The following is a 25,968-nucleotide window of genomic DNA, read 5'->3' as shown; positions in this document are numbered from 1 at the left end:
TACAAACAGGCACCAATTGTTTGTGGTAACTGTGTGGTTACTTCTTGAATCTGAAGAAGTGAGGTTCTTACCCACGAAAGCTTATGCTCCCAATACTTCTGTTAGTCTCAAAGGTGCCACAGGACCCTCTGTTGCTTTTTACAGATTCAGACTAACACGGCTACCCCTCTGATACGATCTAATGATGTCTGCTAGCCTCTCAAGTTCTGCCCAGTAATAATGACTCTTACGTGCCTGAACAAATTCTATGTATGTATTTAAATTTTGCCTCTTTCTAATAACTGTTGTTAGGCAACTGCAATATTTGAGCTTTCTAATGCTGCCAGTGAAATATATGTAAAACATGCAGTGAAATATGGAAACAAGAATTCCTAAATATATATTTTTCAAGAAATCCGACTAAATTAGTTTTCAAATCTTTAGTGGAGTAAGGCATCAGGTTTCTTCCTTCCCCTCTTAGACTTCCTTCTCCTCCCAAACATACACACACTTTTTCTTAGTTAATTAAGTTTAGAAATGTTCAGAAAAGGATAACTATATATTCTAAAATATTAAAAATTAAAAGTGGTGATAAATTAATTTTAAGATTTCTTTTTAATGGCAAATATTTCAGCTGAACATTTTATTACAGCCCTGGCCTCTTTATCTTATTTGTTTATGCTCTTGTCTAATTATTATAAAGTAGCATTATATAATACTGCTCATAATTCTTGTTCTCACAAGTCAGAAAAGCAAATTAATGTTTAATATGCATGGTAACTAAAATATTAAGAGTCTACTATCCATAATTTAAAGTAATGAACAAACATTATTTTCCTACCAGAATGATTCATGAATTTGAGGTTAACACATATAATCACTTTTTATGATATTTTATGGGTCTTTTCTAGCCCAAGACAATGTACAGCTTTACATGCGTAATGTATTTGTGGCTATGACTATGTCTTCAAAGGGAAGCTGACATTGTGTCTAGAGGTTGAATAAAGATCCAAAAATTGTACAGTGGCAAGCTTATGTTGGCATTCCCTATTCACATATCATGTATGTTGAGAGAGTTGAATCATTATTAGACTCCCTAACTCAGTACTCCAAAACAAAGCACTTTTTCTGTCAAGATGACTGAAGCTCAATACAACTGTAATTGAAATCAATGTAGCTATTTTTGTTGACTTCAGAGGGAAATGATTTAACCCTTAGTGTTGGGTGGTTGTTTTTTTTCAGTTAAAGTAAAAAAGTCTTTGTAGAACTATTAAAAGGGAAACAGTTGCACTGAGTAGAGTTAATCTATGGAATTCACTGCCACAGGAATCTTTTCATTGGCTGCCACTCTTTCTACATCTAGATCAAGCTTCTTGCCTTTACTCTCAAAGATGAAGATAAACTGAAGCAAAGGGAGTTTACATCCTGGTGCTCAGAAACTATGGTAATGGGTGCTCTAGAAACACCTTACAGAAAGAAATTAGATAAGTGACATGCCCAAAGTCACATAACAAATGAATATCAAAATTGAAAAGATAAGCCAGGATTCCCAGCTCCAAATTCTTGATCAAACCATTAGTCAACACTCTTACTCATCCCTGTTCATCTTATATACAACATTCCACAATTGCCTGAGTGTTTTATAGAGTTTTATTCCACTTCCTGTTAAGCACACGATGCTGGCTACCATTCGAGTACTTGATATGACAGTCAATAGTTTGATCCAGTGTGGCAGTTCCAGTGTTTCTATTTGCTCAGTATTGTTTTGTGCTTTTATTAAAATATATGATTTTTGTTAAATAAATTGTTGGCTGCTTAAACTGAAAATGATGTCAAAGAAAGAAAATAAAGTACATGATTCCAGTTTTAACAAATAATCATAGTTAATGTATCCTGCTTATAATTTTAAATAGTTTTTCCATTTTAAAATATGGTTTTGTGGATGAGTTTAATGCTTTTGAGAATGATACATTAGTTAATCTATGAGCAATCAAACTGTAAACTATTCATTTCACTTTCAACATACAGTATTATAATTGATGCTAGAAGTCTAGTATAGGGAAGAGAACTTGCATCCAGATCATTGCCTGGTAGCAAACCTGTCTTATGTGAAAGTGCACGGCAAAGTATCTGGTTATCTATGTTTTAGGAACTAGATTTGAAACATCATATTCATACACTGCACATGACATATCGCATACATTTTGCACTTAAACCTCTTTGCTTTTTGTCTCCACAGGGACTTTGCCTACCTCTAAACTAGTGAATTTTTTGATTTAACTGTAAAGAGCCTTCCATGGAGATCACGTTATGTTCTGGCATATTGTGCCCAGTAATGTACCTTGTTAGGGCATGGAAGTGATGTCTCAGATCCAGGTGGCAGTTTCTTGAAGAAGGCTTTAATTAGCGTGTCTTGAAGAAACAACTGACCTGAAAGTGCTAATGTTTTGTCTTTATTCATTGTACTGAGAACTGATAGAACTTTGTGATGAAATATCTTGTTCATCAGAAAAAAAAATTCATTACAAATACAGCATCCTTATTAAGTATGGTAAGTATCTCTTCAGATGATAACATGGCAAAGTCTCAGTCTACTTTAATTTTGAGTAATCCTAGGAAGTTTAACCAATTTTGGAATGAGGGTACATACTGTCCCTCCTTCTATGACATATCAATTAGGTGTGTGGTTCTGATGCATCTGCCTATTGCATATCTTGATAAATTCCTCTTAGTAAAACACATATAAAAGATATCTGCTTTAGTGTACAGCGATAACAAAGATGTAATTTGATCAATTAGATCACCAAATGTCTTTACATAAGCAGGTTTGCCCACACCAACAACCGTTGCCTCTTCCTCTATCATAAGGCAAAATTAAATATCTTGAAGACTTATGGCTGACAGATAATCAATGTCTGCATTTATTGAGCAAAATTTCTAAATGGACCCCAATCAAGCCTCTAAACTTACTGGCAAATTGTTATGCCCATGATTAAATGCATCCTTATTTTTATGTGCACAATTAATTGTGGACACAAATGATAGTTATCTGACTACCTGATTTTGTATCTCCAAATTAGGTAGGTAGATGGCCAACTACAATCATTTATACTCTGAGTTAACTGCTAACATCCCATGCAAACTCTAAATTAAATGGCATAGGCAAAGATTTAGATCCTTTCTGGAATCAAGCCAACAGCCTAATAGTTAATAAGAGAGAAATCACCCTTGCAATTCAGTAGCTCACTAATACTCTCCCATAGTAAGTCAATGCTCCAGATAGGACCAGGCCCATGAAGAGAAAACTATTTCTTTTAAAGTGATTGTGATTGCCCCATTGAAATCAAGTGCAGCAGGATCAGACCATATGCATAAAAAGAAATCTGCAAGCTCTGAAAATAATCATATCTGTGACTCACATGCCATTGTGGATCATGGAAGAACACATAAGAAAAAGGCATGCAGATTTACCTCAGTAATTGTACATTAAGCATGTGATCTTACTGGTTTATGGACCCTCAGTTTATGCTAACAGTGACTAATGTTGAAGCAAATGCTACACTGAGAGGCAAGTTGTTTATAGTGTAATGAGAAACTGTTTAAACCCTGCTTCCTAGAATGTAGTATTGAAGCCCAAACCCTGACGGGATCAAGCCTCTCCCCGCACACACCCCGCCCTGGAGAACAGCAACATGTTGTTTTCCCCCCTCAGCTGACTTGGGCAGTGCAGATCTTACCAGCAGCATTTAGTTTCAAGCCTCACAGGTACCTCATGCATTATTCATTTATTTTATGTATAGCTCATGAAGTATGATGGCAATCAAGCAACAAAGAAAATATGAAAGTCAAACAACCAAGGTTCAAATTCCAGTTCTCCAGTAACTTGCTTTATGAACTTGCCCAAATCAATTGTTTTCTCTTAACATAGGGTAGATTGTTTTTGACACTTATATAAAAAGTGTCAGGAGAGGTAAGGAGATAAAGGGGTCTATACATTTTTCCAAACACATCAGTTGCCTTTTCATCTTTGTAACAATGTAATAGTCATCTCCAGTGTTACAGGAATGCAGGAAATCATTTCTCAACATGAAATACTAGCTTTTCTAGGTAAGAAGGTGTGGTGTTTTACTGCTACAAGGAGATAGAGCAATAAGATTGAATCCCTGTATCATTAGAAATGCCTTATATATTGAGTTAATAGTAAACAAATATAATAGCTGATAATGAGGTTTGAAGTAGTCAGTGAAAATGAACACATTTTTGCACTGGTGCATATAGATCATACTAGGAAGTTCATAATGATATAGAAATAGCATGTGAATTTGAATTAAAGGTGATAAGTATGTCAACGTGTCTAAGTGTTACACAACGTTGAATAGGCATTTTGCTAGAGCCAGGAGAAATGTGTCAGGGTTTGCTTAGATACAGCATGTCAGAATATTTTCTGTTTAGTCATATAGCTAAAACTATAAAGCCACTGGAGGGGAAGAAGATTACAAGAGGAGGCTAAGAGTTTGTAACTTTTGTTTTTGAACTTGTCATTTACACATAAATGACCAGTCAGCATGTTAACTAGGTTCATTAGTCATAATATATGGTAGGGATTTGAGTCCTCACAGCTACATTGAGGTGTTTTGCCTCAGTGTGCAATTATTTACTTTGCAAAATAATGGCATGCTGTCAGGGATTTACTTTTGTCTTTATTAGCTTTGGTGCTTTGGCATGCATGAAGTACTCTCATCCAATTCTATCATTGGGATTGCAGAGCTAAACTAATATTACATTAAGACAAATTTCTACACTCATGATTATAACTTTGCTGGACAGTAGCATGGTAAATACGCTTTCTATTGGCAGCTGGTGGAGTGCAATTGTTTTTATTGGCAGTATACTCAGACCTGTGATAGTGTAATGATGAGTGTCCTCATTATTCATTATAAATCAATGTGTATATTTAAATAAGAAAACTATCATCACCACTATGGAGATGGTGGGTTTTGCTGGCAAGCAGTGAGGTTACTTTCAGAGCTGCTACTGATAGTGGGTCTTGGTAGGGGACAAGTGCTGATGTTTCAGCTTTGTTAATTTTCACTTTACCTGCATTTAATAACTGTTCGGTTTCTAATTTGAAAAGTTTGCTGTTCTTTGTTGTTGAAATTTTCATGCAGAATATCCAAGCTGCTGACTACAATTGTAAATGGATTATTTATCACAAGTCACTTCTTCAAGGGCAACATACTTTATCTTTTGACATGATTTCTGCTGCATGTAGTGGATTAGCAGATATACATTAAAGCAATTGGAACAAATACAGGTTTTTAGTGAAAATACAGATGAATGCATTAATTTAAGAATTATCAGTAATTAAGAGTAAGGGTCAACATTTCTTTCTCAAAGTATGTAATAAGAATTACCAAACCAGAAGGCACTTCTCTCCTCACATGCTCCCATTAGTCCTACATCAGTGCACTGAAGGTCATATTACAGAAAAATATTTATACTTGGCTGGCTTGGAGGTAATTTCAGAAATATCCTTTTGCCTTATTATCCAAAACTGGAAGCTATGTTGTACAGAAATGTGAAGGTTGTTCTTTGGCTGTTTGGCTTTCCATCCACCATATTTTATAGTATCATGAAGTAATATCTGGGAGACTTTCCTCCAAAACGCAACCGAGGTGTTTCTGGCTGATACCAAAAGTGGGAGTTCAAAGTTGCATTTCATAAGGGATAAAGTATGAAGGGAGCATTAGGCTGTAGAGTGACATACACCTCTACCCCAATATAACGCGACCCGATATAATACGAATTTGGATATAACGCGGTAAAGCAGTGCTCCGGGGGGCGGGGCTGCGCACTCTGGCGGATCAAAGCAAGTTCGATATAAGGCGGTTTCACCTATAATGCGGTAAGATTTTTTGGCTCCTGAGGACAGCGTTATATCGAGGTAGAGGTGTACCAGCAATAGTGGAGAGTACAACACAAAGGCGAAACAAATACTATCTCTATTTAAAGCACATGCTTTTCTGCAAGGAGTTTCTTTTTCTGGCCTACTTACAGGGTATGTCTTCATTGCAGCGTTAACTTGAGTAATCAGCACCTGGGTGTGAGCCCCTGGGTTGGCTTATCCCATGTGTGAACAGCCACAATGCAAAGCCATACTCCAGTGTTTTCACTCAGCTGCATCCACTCTGGTGCTGCACTCACTTGTGTGCATCACTAGGACTTGTGGGGGCAGTATCCCATGGTTATTTGTGTTAGTCAGCTGAGACACCCTGATTCTTTCCCAGTGAATTGTGGGACAATTTCTCTGTCATTCTGATCACATGCAGGGAATTGTGGGAAGGCATTGGAAGACCATCAGCACTCGAGTGGCTTAGCCTTTGTCCACATTTCAAAATGAGTGGGCTACCAACCCAAGTGTGAGCAGCATTCTGGCTTTAGCTTCTTCCCCCAAATGGGGCATCTAGCTCAGGTGTAAAGCCCCATTACACATAGGGGAGGGGTTGTTGTCTGTGGATGTGAGCCAGGTTAGTGACAACACTTGAGTCAGAGCCCAAGTTAACTCTGCAGTGAAGACAAGCCCTCACATTTAGGATCGAGATTTTCCTCAGCTTGGTCTAAAGGCAAGAGTCACTTCCAAACACTTGCTGGCTTGCTTCAGCCAAGAGAAATATTAATAGTATTAATTTAATCTAGGAAGATTTGCAATCTGGTGATGTTAATAAAGCAGTCAGCTATTTAGGGTCTCCCTGCCGTATGGTTGGGACTTGGTCTGGAAGTCACCTGGCTCTATTACTTCCTTGAAGTAGGGAAGGAAGGGATGGGGGGAGGAAGAGCTCTTCCTCAAAAAGTCCCAAGCTATTTCCCTTTCCTATTTGTTTATTTCATTTAATTATCCCAGGTGGGATTCTCCCTTTCCACCCTGTAGGCTGAGCAGCTTCTCTAGGACAGGATAGGTCCTCTATCTGGTTCTCTATGGGTAGGGCCCTACCAAATTCATGGCCGTGAAAAAAGCGTAACGGACCATGAAATCTGGTCTCCCCCATGAAATCTGTATAGTATAGGGTAAAAGTACACAAAAGACCAGATTTCACAGGGGGAGTCCAGCGTTTCTCAAACTGGGGGTTCTTTCACTCCCCTGTGAAATCTGGTCTTTTGTGTACTTTTACCCTATACTATACAGATTTCATGGGGGGAGACCAGATTTCACGGTCCGTTACGCTTCTTTCACGGCCATGAATTTGGTAGGGGAAAAAAATCAATTATTTTATACTTGAGTGCCTCTCATGCTCCTGGGCACTGTAAAAAGTACGTATGATAGAATACAAGACTTGATCCTGCAGTCTTCTCACATGGCAAAACTCCTATTAAAGTGAACCAGAGTTTTTCCTGTATAAATATAGCAGGATGTGGATCATGATTTCTACATGACATTTTATAGTGCACGGCTAAATATATCTACTGCATTTACTGTTAAAATAGTTTATAGCTGAAGAATAAAAACATATACAAATACCTCACCTTTAAAATCATTCCAGTTTGGTATTTGCAATTTAGATAACATTACTGAACTAGTACAAAGTAGTTAATGTTCTCATATTTTAAGAGGGTTTTTTCCCCCCAATTTAACTGGCCACTCCTTACAACAGGTTTAGTCAGAGGCTGACTGGTTTTGACTTTACATTTCTATTATTTTGGGGGCTTTCCATCCTCCCCATTTACAGCTAATTGTGAAAACCTTACCTGCTCAGCACTCAATGAATTCACTAGGAGTTACATATGTAGAGGGATTGCAGGACTGGCTGCTTCGTCATTTGAACTTCTTAATTTAAGTGGGGTCCTGTAAAGAGTGCTAGACACAAATAATATTTATAAAACATCTCATTTAAAAAGTGAAATAATCTTCCTCGCTATAAGGCATCCCTTTTGTTTGACTAACTAAATGGAATTGGGAATATGAAAAATCACCTAAGTTAGGATTCAATTTTAGGAAAAACTGGAGGTCAAAGGGAGATCTAGATAAAAGTCGGCATTTTTATTATATTTAATTAAAAGGAAATAGTTCTAAAACTTATCACTAAAGCAGTAATGGTGAAGTTCTGCACTGGCATGGGCAGTTCTTCAACTGGGACCTTATCCTGGAACTCTTCTATAAGTTTAAGTGACTTCTGACTGCAAGAGGAGTGCAGTAATGGATCTCAGTGAGACAGAATTAGTCAAGGCCTGAGTGTTTCAGTTTTCCTTCCCTCCAATCCCTCTGGAAAAAGCAAACACTCTCCCATGCAGCCTGTAACTAGCTTATATAAAACATTATACCATCACCATCCTTTTGTTTATATATTTTTATGTTTTACCTTATAGATCTTCTTTGGGTCTCCTAGTATGCCTTGTTCTTTGATCCTTGAACGTATAGTCTTTTGGGACTGATCTTCTCCTATAAAACTCGTAAAACTTCCATTGACTTTAATGGAAGAGAATGAGGACTTTAAATTCTGAATTTTTCAGAACAGGGACTATGTCACTGAGCCAAATCCTGGAATGTGCTAAACATATGAAACTCCCATTGGACCAGGGCTCAGGACCTCTCGAGGATTCAGTCAGTTACTTATATATTCTTCAATGCAAAACACACCATCTGTGCATAAAAAATAATAGTAATGAATCCCAAGTCCAAAGAAAAGTTTAATTTATTGATCACTTTCATTTGCAAGCGAAACACTTGTATAGCATATCAATAATTAAGTATACAGTTTGTTTCAGCGCTGTTATTGTTATGTCAACTGCAGCAGAGTTCTTCTTTAATGCTACCCACTGTGGGTTATCTATGTTATAACTTAAAATTATAAATAAAAGCCTCACTGCTCAAGAAGAAGAAAAAAGGACAAATTTAGAATTTATTTCCCCTTTATATTTCATATATCAGACTTCTGTGATCAGAGGAACATACATTGGTCTGGAATACATGAGAAAAGGAAATGGAGGGGTAATTATTAATATATCATCTCTGGCAGGTAAGAAAATCTTATATCTAAATCCTTGCTGGTACTTTTTAAAATAAATTAATCCACATTTATTCCTTATTCTTTTCTTCTTTTTTCATGATCTTTTTGTTGTTTCTTCATACTTGTACATCATCTACTTATCTTGCAGTGACTTCCACAATGAATAGAGAAGGGCTACTATTTTTCCCAGCCCAGTTGGGCTATGTAATTGTACACTCAGTAATTTCCTGCACTATTAGTCTCAGATCCCACAATGATGCGTATGGTATAAATATCTAATTTTTTAATCTTCCCTTCAAGGTTACCAAATGATTGTAGATTAAGTGAACATCAGCTAAGCTTAATTCATAATACTTCACTAATATTTTATCTTGCAAAGCCAAAAACGGTATTTGAAGCATACTGTATGTATGAAAGGATAGTCTTCAATATTTATAGACCCAAAGAGGAAACATTTACATTCTGAGTTTTTTTCAAACAATTTTTGTAGCATAAATAGATCAATGGGAATTAAATTTAGAGGGCAGGGAAGTACCAGAAAATCCTCTAAAAATCCATGAGCGAGAGGGAAGCTGAGCAAAAGAAGCTGTCTCTCTCCTTCCTCTAACCCTTTGGTAGCCCCATTAGGTTGTACTAGCTCTGTTGATACTAAAGGGAGTGGCTGGATGAGAAGTGGTCCTCCTCACATCATCCTTTAGCAGACATGTGGGGAATACTTGCAGGAATTAATAGCGACCCTGTCAGCATTGATTCCAGCCCAGTCCCATTTAATACTTTCAAACCATGTGGTGAGAACTTGAGGGTAAGAAAATAATCTTGTCTTTTATATATAGATTGTAAACTATTTTGGACAGGGACTGTCTTTTTGTTGCGATTGTACAGCATCTAGTACAATGAGATCCTGATCTGTAACTAGGGGTCCTAGGAGCTACTACAACACAAATAATTAAATGAGGAGGCACTGAGTATAGAATAGAGGAGGAGGAGGTACTGAGTGAGTATAGGGAGTAGTGTGATTGGATACACCGAGTTCCCCTGCATATCAGGACATCTGCAAGCTGAGAAAACCAAGTCACCCCAATTATATTATGCATTGGAGCTTTGTGAGTTTAAACTCAGTTTTACACACACACACACACACACACACACACACACACACACACACGAGTTTTTCCATTAAATGTCTTCAGGTAGCCCTAACTCAGCATTGATAATACAGCCTGATCCAATGCCTATTGAAGTCAATGAGATTTTTTCCATCAATTGCAACAAATGTTGGATCAGGCCCAAAATATCAACTGCTTTTGTAACACAAGGAACCATCAGCGCTAGTGAAAGATTAAACAGTTTCACACAGTATATAAACATATAAAAAGAGGGCAAAGGTAGAGTACTGCATTGTGGGGACTGAGTCAGCAGTACCGATATGAGTCTTGCCTCCAGGCTTGCAGGATCTGAACTTTTCCTAGTGCATTACAACATGATTTGATTTTTAACATCTAGTAACCCAGCCCTCTCAGGTTTTAATAAGCAAATGTCTTTTTAATTAATCTATTAAAAAGTTTTATTTATTTACTTTTACATTTTTTTAAATGTGATCATTGTGCTCTAATGGTTATGACTATCTCTTTAAAAAACAAAGTGTACCTTGCTTTCTTTACTTTTACATAGCATAAGTTTAGCAATTGTTTCCAAGGGCATCAGAAAAAGCAGATTATAAAAGTTGACACAGGCTTTTTTTATTCCTATTTGTATATTGTGATTATACTTTCTTTTCTAAGACTCTAATCCTGCAGTGACTGCACACATAAAACTCCCCATTAAGTAGTTGTTTAAAACTCACTAGAGTGAGTTTCTGGTGTGTTTGTTTTTCCAGTTTTTTCAGCAAACTTAGCTTCTGTTGACCATTAACAAACCTGTTTCTCTATCTCTTTTGTTTTTCTTTTCAATTCTCTGTAAGTATGTTTTCATCAGACAGGCTCCACACATAGCAAACCTCTGTCTCACATTGTGTGCAATAAGAATAGTCATTTAATCCTTATATAACATTCTATGTTCAAAGTCCTGTACACACACTAACTAATTAGGCTTTAGTTCTATTGGAGTTTTGCCATTGATCTTAATTAGAGAAGGTTCAAATCCTAGAGCTCAGTCCTGCAAGGTGAAGTCAGTGGTACTACTCACATTCTTTACAGTAAGTGCTTTGCTGGATTGGGGCCAGAGTGCCTTGTTCCATACCACCCCTCTGTGAGGTAGGTATAAATTAGGAAATAGAGGCAGCAAAAGACTGATTTGCCTAAGGCCACACAGCAAGTTTTTGGCACAAGAGGGATTAGAACTGAAAAGTACCTGATTACTAACCCTCTGCTTATCCCTGAGCATGCTGCCTCTCAAGGCTATAAAGCTTCTGATAACTTTCAAAGGAGTTATGCAGTCATATAAAAAGAGGAAGTTATACCACTAAGCCTCTGAGACAATGGGAGTTTTGTGTGTGTAGTTGCAGAACTGGCCCCATAGAAGAGAGCTTGCCACAGGTTTCTAAATGAATGCATTATCATAAATATCACTTGACATTTAAGGAGAGTAAGACAGGTTAACCCCTCTTGTAGGATACTGTTAGAGTATAGTTTTGAGGGTTGTGATGTCTGTATAAATTGGTTTTATACCTACATAGAGAAAATTGATACAATGTTAAGTGTAACTGCTAAGGTTGACAACAAAAACTGAAGAGGATGGTTGGTTGGGTGGGTTTCTGTTGTTGGCTGGGTTTTTGTTGTTTTGTTGTTTGGTAATTTTGGCAGATTTTATGTTTTCATGAAGCTATTGTATAAACTAGGCCCTTTGAGCCATCTGGATTCTGAAAGGAAAAAGCAAAATAAATTTATAGAGGACTTAAAAGTAGGTACAATAATTAGTGTAAGAACATACTGACTTGTTAGAGTCCTAGAATATAACATTAGAAGGGACCACCAGATCATCCAGTCTGACTTCCTGTATATCACAAGCCACCAACACCACTCAACAGCACCCACACACTAAACCCAACAACCAAAATGAGACCAATGTATTACAGCATACAGGAGACTAGACTATTATGTGTCACAGGCAGTGAACAGGAGAGATCAAGGTGCACCCGTGCCTGAGGCGCTTGCAATAGCAGGGAAATGATTAAGTGAGGTATACGCAGATGATCCCTGCAAGTGACCCACACTCCAGGGTGCAGGGTCCACAAGTTGCCAACATGGTGCTTTTTCCATAGGATGTTTCTCCAGAAGACAATGCATTGGGTATTTCAGAAAGCACACAAATTTAGGCCCCGATCCTGCAAACATTTACACATGCTGAACTTTGCTATCATAAAGTGATTTCAATGGAAGACTCATGGAAGTAAAGTTAAACATGTATGTGTGTGGTTGCAGGAATGGGATTTTAGGGTCAATACCTTAAAAAGAACTGTGATACTCTCAGACAAGAAAGGAAAAAAAGGGTTGTGCTGACCAGAAGTCAGGATAGGAGCTCTGGGAAACACGAGCTAACATGAATGGGTTAGGGACTTAGATTTTGCTACTTGTAAAATGTCCTGGAAGGAATGCAGCAAGCGACTTCTGCAAAGCTGGTGTCTATTTGGGGTAAACAGGAACCCCTACAATAAAGTCTACACAGGGTGAACTGTGTTCAAACCAGAGCCTCTAGTGAACCCTCTCTCTCTCTCTCTCATCATTCAGCCCATAGCACAGCTACAAATTCATCAACTCTTTAATTTGTTTCCTTTCTTAGACCTCTGTTGGTCCAAAAGAGATTTTGACCTTCAGATCATACTGCAAGTTCATTCTGTTTTTCAGCTTTTTGTCTGAGGAGGAGGAGGGCCATTCAGTTTTGACTTGAGGCTTGGAAATTCTACTTTTTAAGTTGGCATGACAACCATCATTCACTTTTTAAAAATAATTGTTATACATGTTTCTATAGGCTTTGATAAGCATCTTTTATAAAATACACACAAACAAACATGGCAAAAAGTCTGTTATAATGGAAAAATTGGTCAACTTGTTACAATAATACTTAACAGTTTGCTTCTAAATAAATTTCATCATTTTCTCAAAACCTGTCCTTGATCATTTTCACAAAAAGTATTTTATAATCAGTGCAAATTTAGTAAGGCAAAAGTAAGTGGGTGACATACAAGGACCCATTCAAACTTAATATATAACACATTGACTATATATACTTACTGTGGTATTCTGATAATGATCTCTAACACAGTATATTCTTGGCACCAACCACTACCTTCTGATGAGCTCACAGCTCCCACTGAAATCAAGAGTAACCATGTGAGACTTCATAATTTGGCTCTTACTCTTTGCAACATTCTAAGCCATAACAACTTTAAGATTATGAGTAAAGAGAATCACATTTTATCTCAGGATGGCTAACAATGCAGCCACGGGGGAAAGGTGGGATGAAAGGCCAACTACATGCTAATAAATCGTATTTAAAAAGAAATCCCTGTCCATGGGGGAAATATACCTAGGAGGAAATGCTTAATTAATTAGTTAATATTGTGTATTCAACAAACCTGTTCAATAGACTGAAAGAAAGTGGTAATATCAACAAATGCAACTCTGACATACAGCCTTCATCTTCAATGCTAATTTCCCAATTTGTGGATCATGAAATTTAATTAAAGCTATTGACCATCACAAATGAACAAACAGATTTACCTTGATATAACATGACCTGAGATAAGACAAATTCGGATATAACGCGGTAAAGCAGTGCTCTGGGGGGGGAGGGGCTGCGCACTCCGGTGGATCAAAGCAAGTTCAATATAATGCGGTTTCATCTATAACGCAGTAAGATTTTTTGGCTCCCGAGGACAGCGTTATATCGAGGTAGAGATGTAGTTAGAAGTCTCACTTCATGTCTAAAATGGTAATGAGTGATCTGGACACCCTAACAAAGGGACTAGAGTATAAACCAAGGAGAGGAGCTGCCTCTTTGTCAGCTTGCCAAGAAATCAGGAAGAGAGAAAATGAAAGGAAAAATTGCTCTGACTTGTAGGGTTAGTGAAACTGTCTTTTGACATCTAAGTGAGGCGTTGTGCCATCTTCCACTTCATTCTCAGCTAGGTATGCTTTTTAAATTTATTTTCTGATTTTTATCTGTTCTCTCTCTCTCTCTCTCAAATAAACAGTAGTTTGCTTAAATAACCTCTAAGTCCTTCTTCTGGATTCCTAACGCATCCTGTCTTGTATCTGCCTTTTCAACTGTAAATTCATTAGGATTGTCTTTATCTTTATGTTATTTACAGTACATTGTGGTATTAAAAAAAAAGTTAGATGTGATGGGTAATCTTGCCTTTTTGTTCTTTTCTGGAGAGTTTTTTTTTTTTTGGCTGATCTTTTACTCTCTTTCCTTTTCCCCAGTTTGACCTCAAAATTACAGCTAGAATTAAGAATGTTTAATAATGACTGCTACATTTGATTGTGCATTTGTTATAATTTCAACAGGTGTTGTGTATATTCAACTCTTTTTTCATTTTTCAAGGACTCATGCCTGCTGCACACCAACCAGTGTACTGTGCTACAAAGCATGGCATAATTGGATTCACCCGGTCTATAGCTGTGAGTATATGTAGCCAAAAACACTATCAGCAATTCCTTGAGAACAAGCTTATTTTCTCAGGTTCCCTCTCTATAGCAATGCAAGTGAAACCAGTGCCTACAGAAGTGCTGTGGGGCTTTTGTTCTGTTTTAATAAAAGCTTTTAAGGTGGTAGCTGGAGACTCCTTCATTTCACAGGGGTAACACCAAAGAGGTAATAATGGAGGTGTATGTGGGGTTTGTGATCAATACAAGCTTTGGGCAATCTTCTTCTTAGGTTAAGGGCAATGAGGGTGATATAGAGAGAGGATAAAGACAATCAATCAAATAGACAACCTTGGACAAATCATTTCAGTTTCTCCATCTGTAAATTAGGGATGATATTTATGTAACAAGTGGGTGCTGCAATACAAATTGGTAAATGTGGGGGAAATTATTTGAATATGAAAAGTGCTCCCCATTATTAAGGCTGACTCAGGTGTTCTGATTACTTAGCATTGGTGTGGTAGTAACAATGAAAGGCTCCAATTCAGGATGGAGCCTATGCTGGCTGTTGTACAAACATATAGGAAGGAGTAGTCCCTGTCACAAGAAACTTCTTGTCTAATTTATGGCAAGATAACAGTAGAGGGAAAGGGCTTGAAGGAAGTCTGAGGATAACAAGATCATGTATTTGCATAGACCAGTTATTTGATGATAGCCTCTTCACATGAGATTTCTAGTCAAATTTCCAGCCCAAAGAAGCTGAGATATATTTGGATAAGCATGCAGACTTTTAAAATGTTTTCCCAAACCTCTGAATCTTCTAAAGTTAACTAATGCAGATCAGTTTGGGAATAGGAGTCATATATCACACCTTGGCCACAGTCTGCACATGACAGTATATAATTTAATTTTTTGCATGATTTAAAAAATTATAATATCATTCCAACAACAAAAAATGTGGTAAAATGAGAGCATATGCTACCTCCGAATGAACACAAGAAAATAAAACACTGGAGAAACACAATAGGACTTAAAATACTTACCAGATAACGGAAAAGAAGGTGCAGCCTGACACAGGTGGATGAAAATTAGAACTTTTAGGACTCTAGTTGATTGTGCCAGACTTAGGAGGGCAGCTCCTAAAGAAGATTCTTGATAAGGCTCCAATAAAAATGGTAAACCTCAGATTAAACAATTTAGTGGTGAACAGGCAGTCAAAAAGAAAGTCATTCCAGGGCAAGGGACAGAATCCCAATTTTCTGTGGTGAGGGAGGTGAGTGGAAAATATTCAAAAGTTTAGGGCTGGAATTTGGTGTGGTTTGAGATAGTCATATTATTTTGTTTTCTTATGAAAAAGTTTTTTATATATTAGAAAAAAAACCAGGTTTGCTGGTGTTACTTTTAGGATGTCAATTGCTTCTTCTGTATAACATTATATTATACCAGCCATAGTGCTGATAGTTGTAGCTGACATTGCTGATGAGAAAAGATTTAAAAAAATCTGTTTTAAGGAAAGAAAATGTTCAGATTTCTGTCAGAATAATCCTCAGCAAAATATGGGGTGTATGCAAGGTCTTGACTTGCTAAAGAATATATTGTTCAAACTTTTCCTGAAACATTCAAGCATCAATACCACCACCATTTCTTTAGCTGGTAATGATTCCAAGAAATCTTGGGGTACATGCTGAATGTTTGCTAGTAACCTGAGGTAGTCTTGTCCAGGAGCTATTAGTATAATTGTTCACCTGACTTTATAGATTAAGGAATAAAATCTAGAATGTAATCAAGACTCATGTGCATTGATGCGAGTGACACTCCTTTTTATGGCCTTCATCCTCTTCATGTTGACCTCGCCCAACCATGAACCAAATTAATTTCTGCTTTGAGCACCAATTTTGTGTAAAACAGAAATTATATATATATATAAAATAATCAGACAGACACACACACACACACACCCCTATCATAAAAGGCCATAAATAAGACCAGGATCAATACCCAGTCTGCCACCCTCACAACCCTCTTATGCTTTTTGCCAACATCAACCATTGATAAATAAAGGGCTAATATGCTACTGTTAGTTTTGCTGATTGTGTCAAGCAACATGTTTACTAGCCTTTGTAGAGGTTCACAAAATGCTGAAAATGAACACAATGTGTCTGACACTTTTGTAGATGGCGGCTCAAATGGGAAATTATGGCGTGCGACTAAATACAATTTGTCCAGGTTTCGTTAACACACCAATTCTTCAGTCTATTGATAAAGAAGAAAATATGGGACAATATTATGAATACAAGGATGAGATCAAAGATATGATGAAGTTCTATGGTGTTATGGAGTAAGTGAAGCTACACATAATATTCTTTTGTCTTCTATAGCTGAAGGGAAAGTAAGTAGTAGTACCACAGGCAGCTGATCCACAGCAGGCAGTGTAACCAATGTCTGTACTGTATTTCTGCACAACCACACGTGAGACAAAAGAGAAGGCAACTGAAAGAAAGGGACTCAACCATGTTATTGTTGTTGTCCCTTTTCAGCCCAAGCAGCTAATCAAATTTCAGGGCCCTGGGGTTGTTCCAGGTGGAAGTAGAAATTGATTGAGTCTGATATTTTCTTTGATGAAATCTTATTTATTTACAAAGAATGTACAAAGTTCTGTGTCTCTGAACACAAAAGGAATCAAATAGCAGGAAACAGCTTCTTTTCCTCACAGCAGCAAGAGCACTCTTCTCAGCCTGCACCCCTAACTCAAAAATCTTTCCCCAGGTTTCTTCCAGTGTCAAACACCATGCTTTCAGCTGCTCCTTCAGGCTGTCACTCTGAGTCTGCCAGTTTTCTGCCTTCTCAATTGCTATGCTTCTTCCTTCCCACCTAATCACAGCCAAACCCCTCCAGCCCACTCAGTCTAAACTCCTGGGAGGATTCTTTTGCCTTAGGTGGAGCAAAGGTTATGGTTAATTCATCCTGACAGTTTGTTAACAGAATGGTAAGTTCACACCCAGTCTCAAAGATGATTGTGATTCATGCAGTCACCAGTACCTCAAAGCATAACACCATATTGGTTTGCCCATGCTTTTTCAGATGTTACTTGCTTTCACTGAGTAGCATTGAAGTTTTACATTCACTATTGCAAATTACAGAGCGCAAAATTCTCCTCTCTAATTTGCACTGCTCTCCAGTTAATGTCAATGGAAGCATGTTTGGGGAAACAAATACAGAATACACAACAGAGGAGATCTGCAGTGTAGTGGAGTGAAGCATTTTCCTATAGCATTTATCACACTCAGGGAACTTTGATAGGAAACTAAGTGGCAATCAAACATCTGAAGTATTTACCAATGACTAGACCTATAAGGGCTCATTTGCAAAGTTGCAGTTGTATATTTTTTGCATATCCAAATTATGATAACCCCATATCCTTCCAGAAATGCTCTTGCTACTTCGTTATATTTCCAAAAGACTTGGAAGTAGATCTATGCAAATTGTAGATAGTTCATTTTGCAAGCGTTTATGCAAACCTTTATTTATACTTGGTTTAGTACATACTTTTTCCACAATCTCCAGTGCATTATGCTATCAAACTAAGATAACCAAGAGGGTATTCTGTGCCATGTCTGATTTTCAAAATGGAAAAACATTTATTTTTCTGTAGCCCATCGCTAATTGCCAAAGGACTGTTAATGATCATTGAAGATGATGCTTTAAATGGAGAGGTTATGAAGATTACAGCATCCAAGGGGATTCATTTTCAAGAATATAGTGCACTTCCTTTTCAATCAGGAAGGCTATAAATATTATTCTGTTATCTTGGCTCTAAATTAATGTAAAAATGTGTTTTAAACAATTTTTTTTAAAAGACAAATGTTGTTTGTGTCCAAAGAATGACATGATTTGAAATCTTTAATGCAATAATGTACAGTAATGTAGTAATATGATTTCTTACTTTGATTTTAAAAGCTACTGTTAATATTCTTTATTTGGTAGAATAAGCATATTGCTCAAAAGATATTCAATGATGCAGTAATAAGGGTCAGATTCTGCCCATTGGTAATTATATGCTTGTGGCAGGCTGTTCCCCTCCTGACCTAGTGTGGCACTGCAGGCACCCCTTGCTTCAGTTGCCCTTCTGTCAGGACTCTTAGGAACGTCACACAGCTCAAAAGGGCATAAGACAAAATTCCCCTACTGGGATTCTACTTTATTAAATACAAATAAACTTGAAATAGAAAATCTCCCCTGGGCTTCAGTAATCACACAGCCCTCCTCCTTGGGGCTTGTTCCCTCTCAGTCCTGGCCTCTCTGGCCTGTAGTCTCTCCCACTGGGTTCAGGGTTGCACAGCCCTCCTCCTTGGGGCCTATGTTTTTCTGGGAGCTTTCTCCCCCCTCCCCCGACACCTTCTCTTTGTGACCACCATTGTGCAATTGAGCCCTGATGACCTTTATAGGGCCCAGGTGCTGGTTATTCAATTAACTGCCTAGACAAGCCATTACATATTGATGTAAAAACATTTACCAAGAATATATTCTCACTTTGACTTCCAATTCTTTTAAAACTTAAAAGAACTGATGAATGAACAGTAAATGGCTAAATATTTAGCAGCAAGGGGTAACTATAGGACATCTGATGAGAATAAGGGTGCACTGCTGGCTCACATGGATACTTCCAAAATGGAAGAACAGTACTTGCACATCTTCCAGACACTTTGCACCTTCACAGCTTTTGATATTGCACCTTCCCTTGGGCAAAATGGCCATTAACTTCACTGCAAGGTTGAACAAATTGAGAGCATGATCAGACCTTTATTATATATTTCTCTAATTTGTGTAATAAATTGTGGATGAAGATAATACTGTTAACTATGATAGGAGCAATTCATTAAGATACTGTCTGACTATGGAACAGATGTTTTTAGGCATACTGGGCAAATTTACTAATAGTGTAAACTAGCACCACTTGATTCTCTTTAATGAGAGAATTTGTTTACAAATTGGGCTCACAATCCTCAAATTTGATTGTTCTTTGCTATTAGCTGGTAGCCAGAGATGTCTTGTAGGTCTATTTACAATAGTTTTAGGTTCTTTTATATGACCAAGTAGACAGAATAGCCTATGTCTATTTTCCATGTGTAAAAATATGTTGCATCTTTTTTCTGTGCTGCCTGTAGAAATATTACCATAGTACTAGCAACTTCCCATCTTCTTTTGGTTATACAGTAACACAAGTCATGCCAGACATAAAATCCATATTTATAGGATAGTGCAAAGTTGAAGTGCGAGTATCAGTGAAAAAACTATTTTAAAATGAAAAATGACCTATTGCAAATAATCACCAAAGTCTGTATTATTGTACTTTCTATGGATAATTGGGGGCGGGGAGGAGGAAATCACTCTCCAATTAGGGAGGAAAACATCTTTGTTTTTGGAAGGTTTTCTGAGCACATCTGCTTCTTAATTGCACTCAAAGACTAAACGAAATATGAGCAATACAAATTCCAATTACTTTTATTTACAAATTAGAAAAATGGATTTTAAAGAACAACTAGAGGGAACTGTTAAATGAACTTGTCTTTTTGATATAGCATTGTCCTGTATTTGTTTTGCCTGTAATTATATTTTGTGTGTGTAACTTTTTTAAAAATATGTACTTCTCAATTAAATAAAAAATAATTTAAAGTTCTATTGGAGTATTTCTTCTTTATAAATGGAGTTTTGAAAGAAGAGCTAAGAATGAAGAAATGAAGAGCTGAGAAAAGGGGGGAGAAAAAGATCAAGCATGTATCCCCACTTCCTCTCCTCTCTTTTTTTCTTTTTCCCTTCTGGCTATGTCAAAACTGGCAGTTCAGCATTTTTGAAGCCTATTTCACATCCTTGGGCCCCCAGCAGTAACATCAGCATCTTCCAGACACCTTTATAAGAGCCCTAAAATAGCCTCTCACCTCTATATATGTAGCATAAAAATCCAAGAACTAATATCCCAATGCAGTGATTTAAATTTCTGGATAAATTTCACTTGTACCAGAGAGTATTTTAAACCTTGCCTATAAGATATTAGGAGACTTGGTTTTTACTAGCACTTGCCTGTGTAAGGCAACAGCTGATGTAAAACTTAAACTAGTCAACATGCTTCATTAGGTAGCTAGGCAACCCTAATATCCTTTGCTCCTTTCCTTGTCTAGCAATATTTCATTTTAAGTAGTTTATAAACAAAGCGAGCTATATTAATAACCATAGTATGTGCAAACTATCTAACTAGTAGCAACCACAGGAATTTAGATAAGTGGCCAGATTTCCAAAAGAATGCAGCTATTAGCAGCTACCATTGAGAACATATTTAGTTAAGAAAATACTCAGAACACTACATAGTTTCATTATATACATTGCTTACATAATCATCTTGATTACTATGCTCACCTCTAGTAACTACATCTCAAAAAAGAAATATTAAAAAGATTGGGATGGCTTAGTCTGGAGACAGGACCAATAAAGGGGGATATGATTGAGGACTGTACATAATGAATGAGATAGAATAGGTCAATCAGGCACTCCTATTTACCTTTTATATAAAACAAGACCAAGGTGAAACTGAAAGGCAACAAATGTTAAACTAATTACAACTGATGCTTTACACAGTGCATAAGCCTGCGGAACTCACTGCCACAAGATAGTATTGATGCCACGAGTTTAGTAAGATTGAACAAAATATTAGACATTTATATGGATAATAGCCTCAATTACATGAGACAGAGCTAAAATGTATAACTCCTCATGTTTCAGGATTTAAGCCAACCTAATCTTAATCAGACTGTGGTAAGGAAGAAACTTTCTATAAACAGTTTATTCTAGAATTGTTTATAATTAGGTTTATTGCACTTTTCTCTGAAGCAGCTGGAACGGGTCACCACCAAAGACAAAATATTGAGTTAGATGACCACTAGACTAGGATATTTCTAACATGCCTATCTTTAACTAATTAGTTTATTAAACAGTTGCTGTTTTCCAACGGGATTAACTCATTTGTTTCAATTGAGCAGTATAATACACCAAACTTTTGATATGTGTCTGTTAATAGACAATATACATTCAACAGATGTCAAAATCCCAATTTACCACACAACACATGATAACACTATTAGAACATGCCCCTTAAAGAAAAAAGAAGTTAGATGGGTTGTATAAATATCAGTGTTTCACTCTCTGCTAGAGATCAAGGGACCAAACCTGAAGCACACAGTGATTTAGGAGGCAAGTTTTCAGAAAGTGAGAACTGAGATCCACTATCAGTTGCATGCCTAAATGTGTGTGTATAGCAGAGTGTTGTAGCCCATGCACAGTCAGCTCCAATCAAGGGAAGCAGATTGGGGCTGATGGAAAAGGCCTGAGGATTGGCAACACCTGCTGGCCTGACAAGCCAAGGGCTATAAAGGCTGGGAGGGAGCCAGCCAGAGAGAAGTCAGTCAGGGAAGGAGCTAGAGGCCTCCTAGCTGAAGGCTGACTCTCCCTGTAAAGGAGGTAACCACACCTGTAAAGTTGTATATAGATGGACACTGGTGGTGCGACAACATTAAGTAAACAAAGACACGGGTGTTGCACAACCCTGAGGCCTCTCCGAGCCTTATTGGGGAGGGTAAACGGGCCCCAGGAAGAGAGGCAGGTCGTGGACCCTGTTACAGTGTGCAACTATTGCAATTGTAAACACATCAAATATATTTGTATGTAAAAAATAGCCATTTAGATTCCTAAAAAAAACAGTGTACAAATGTGTATTCACAATTGTTTATGTAACTGGACTCAGGGCACTCTTAAAAAAATTTGTCCCTAAAGATAGGGAAGGACTAAAATTGTATCTTACTTTTACGTACATGTCTTTCTAAGTGGGGAATCAGCAAACTTCAAAAAGTTTTTCTGGACTATTTTTTAACTTAAAGAGACAGCTTTTGGAATATAAGGTATAGAGAGTAAATTTTTTATTACACACACACACACACACACACAAGGTATAACTGGGCGTTCCGATAAATGGAAGTGCTATTAAGTAACATAGGGCTACATGGGGGACAGACTTTGGACTCAAATAACTAGGGTTTTCAGAATAATGGAATTAGGGTAACTGGAATTAAACTATATATACATATACAACTGATGTCTGACAATCAGATATGAAGGTTGACAAGGCAATATCTAATCATTTGGTAAAAAATCACATTTACAATAAGAAAGCTATTAAAGTATTATCACAAGTTGGATCTTATTGAAGGCACTCAGGAGATAAGAATGAGGTAGCAAATTTGAGGAAACTGAAAGCAAATTTTCATGGGAAAAATAACTAGCTAGCCTCTATGTCATAACTAAAAAGACATGCCTAAAAACAAATATTACATCTATAGAAGTTCAGTTCCTTGTGAAAATAGTAAAATGTATCTGAGGGTTTTATCTTTCATGAAGAGAAAGTCCTAAATATCTTTAGGAAAGATTTCTTGTAAAACTTCCTCACAACATTTGGAAGTCTCCTAAAGAGAAAGAAAACTGTGTTTGATCTACACAGGTACAGTAGGCAGAAAGATGAATGGGAAAAAAAATGGTGAACTTAGTTTCCATGCAATGATCTTAACAAATTTTAAAAGATCTTAAACATCATCTCCAATTAAAAGTCTTGACATCATTCCAAATCTTAATGTATTTTGCAAAAGAGCTCATCATTTTAAAGAAAACTGGTCCATATTAGTAGGAAAATTCAGCCAAAAGAAAAAAGAAATCTTAGAAACAAAAGATACTAATCGCCAAGAACCGAAAATGAAGGGTTAAGAGTGAACTTGAATCACATGTGGAATATTATTTGCAATGACTTTTCAGTGTTACGGTCCAATAACACTGCTCTACAGCCAAAATGCTTCTGAAATAAATGTAGTCAAACTTTACTAATTCTGGGTCACTGAGAACGAAAATGATGCTTAAAATTGTTGATTGGCTCTAGTTTTCAAGATATGCTATTGAGTCAGTATATACGACCCTTGACTTGGGAATGGCGGAGGATAAGTGAGTTATAAAGGGAAGGGATCTCAATTTAAACCAGAAATGACTAAAATACATCTTTGACTGGATCTATGAATAAATCTATGACTGGGTTTGGACAGTACTTGCTTTTTAGGCAAAACAATGAATGATGCAATCTGAAGCTGGTATTGCGTCATACATGATATGAATTGCATCATGTTATTCCTAGAAGTCATGGATGATGCAATCATAACAAAGCTTACATCACTCTGCTGAACAAATTGCCCTATATCAGCTCTAGAAATCATACAGTGTCGTGCTCTCTTATTTGTCAGTGTTTGATTTTGCAAAGGGACACATTTCTGTTTAGCCAAAGTGAGCAGAGATGCCTTGTACTTGTGTGAACAGTGCAGATAACTTCTGCTATGTTTGTGGTGAAGTGACTTTTGCATCACAAAAGCGCAGTATAACCACTATGGTTAAGAAAGCCTATCACCTTTATTTTGGCTGCAAAATTGGAGATCAGGACAAGAGGTGGGCCCCACACATATGCTGCAACACTTGTGCAACAAATCTTCGCCAGTGGCTGAACAGGAAAAGGAAATCTATGCCTTTTGCAGTGCCAATGATTTGGAGAGAGCCAACAGATCATACCAGCAATTGTTACTTCTGCATGGTGCCTCCAGTTGGGAAAGGTGTGTCAAAGAAGAAAAAGTGGACTGTGCATTATCCAAACATTCCATCAGCTATACGCCCTGTACCCCACGGAGAAGGACTGCCGTTTCCCGATGCACCAGAATCATTCTCACTTGAGTCAGATGAGGAAGATGAAGAGGATGAAACTTCTGGTCCTGAACCATCAATGTCACAGGACCCACATTTTCTCCCATCCTCCTCCTCTGAACCACACCTCATAACACAAGGTGAACTGAATGACCTTGTCAGGGATTTGGAACTACCCAAGAATAAGGCAGAGCTGTTGGGCTCCAGACTACAGCAGTGGAATCTCCTGGCAGGTGATGTTAGGGTTTCCATGTTCCGTGACTGTCAAAAGGATCTTGTCCCATTCTTCTTCATGGAAGGTGATCTTGTAGCCTGCAACAACATCGATGGTGTGATGGCAGCCCTCAACATCATTCACGATCCAGATGAGTGGAGACTGTTCATGAATTCATCGAAGACGAGTCTTAAAGCTGTTTTACTGCATAATGGCAATGTTTTGCCATCAATTCCAGTTGGTCATGCAGTCCATATGAAGGAAACCTATGACAACATGAAACAACTTTTGAGGTGCATAAACTATGACCAACATCAGTGGCAGCTTTGTGGCGATTTGAAGGTTGTTGCTCTCTTGCTTGGCCTGCAGACTGGATACACAAAGTACTGCTGTTTTCTCTGCGAATGGGATAGTCATGCAAGAGATTCCCACTACATCAAGAAAGATTGGCCACTCCGACAGTCATTGGAGCCTGGGAGGAAAAGTGTTCAGCATCCACCACTTGTTGAATCAAGGAAGATTTTGTTACCACCCTTACACATCAAGCTGGGTCTGATGAAGAACTTTGTCAAGGCCATTGACAAAACACAAGCAGCTTTCAAGTACCTCCGTGGAAAATTTCCAAGGTTAAGTGAAGCTAAGATAAAGGAAGGTGTCTTTGTTGGTCCTCAGATTCGTGAACTTCTCCGAGATGATGCATTTGACCATGCACTGCGTGGCAAGGAAAAGACGGCATGGAAAGCCTTCCAGTTAGTGGCAATAAATTTTCTCGGAAACAACAAGGCAGACAACTACAGGTTGTTGGTGGAAAACCTCCTCAAGGCATACAAAAGCCTTGGTTGCAACATGTCACTAAAGATACATTTTTTGCACTCTCATCTAGATTTTTTTCCACCGAACTGCGGAGCAGTGAGTGACGAGCACGGCGAGCGATTTCACCAGGACATTGCAACAATGGAGAAACGCTATGAGGGCAAATGGAGCCCATCAATGCTTGCAGACTATTGCTGGACAGTGACAAGAGATGCTCCATTTAATGAATACAAGATACAAGCCAAGAAGTGCCGAGTAGACACTAAACTACGTACATAATAGTTTTTGCCTTTTGTTTCATAATAAATTTTATTTATATAACCCTTCTGCTGATTTTTAAAGTGTTACATAAACAGGACAGGTGAAATATTATCATGTAAAGCAACCATAAACACATGAAAAGACCTAGGTTTACAATTTATGATTAAAACTCTACTATCTACACAATATACATAGACATAAAATGTAAAAACTTAAATATCTTAGAAACAGTAGCTAATCAGTTGTTTTAATTGTCATATTTGAATTGAGCACATCAAAATACATAATAAATAGCACATTTTATCTCTGAAGCAGACGACTTCTCAAAAATTGTAGACCA

The 25,968-nt window shown here is 37.5% G+C and overlaps 1 protein-coding gene across 1 annotated transcript in view; it reads left to right on the top strand.

Moving 5' to 3' along the window:
* The window catches only part of HPGD (15-hydroxyprostaglandin dehydrogenase), a 28,763-nt gene extending 9,213 nt beyond the window's left edge, over nucleotides 1-19,550 (top strand). The window contains exons 4-7 of the mRNA XM_024194675.3: nucleotides 8,903-8,990; nucleotides 14,526-14,602; nucleotides 16,741-16,904; nucleotides 18,219-19,550. Coding sequence (XP_024050443.1) covers nucleotides 8,903-8,990; nucleotides 14,526-14,602; nucleotides 16,741-16,904; nucleotides 18,219-18,357 — 468 coding nt within the window. The 3' untranslated portion in view covers nucleotides 18,358-19,550. The remainder of the gene's footprint in view (nucleotides 1-8,902; nucleotides 8,991-14,525; nucleotides 14,603-16,740; nucleotides 16,905-18,218) is intronic.
* The last annotated feature ends 6,418 nt before the right edge of the window (nucleotides 19,551-25,968 follow it).

Source organism: Terrapene carolina, unplaced genomic scaffold (genome assembly GCF_002925995.2).
Source record: "Terrapene carolina triunguis isolate 2854851 unplaced genomic scaffold, T_m_triunguis-2.0 Scaffold66, whole genome shotgun sequence".
NCBI lineage: Eukaryota > Metazoa > Chordata > Testudines > Emydidae > Terrapene > Terrapene triunguis.
This window is presented reverse-complemented; position numbering and strand designations above follow the sequence as displayed.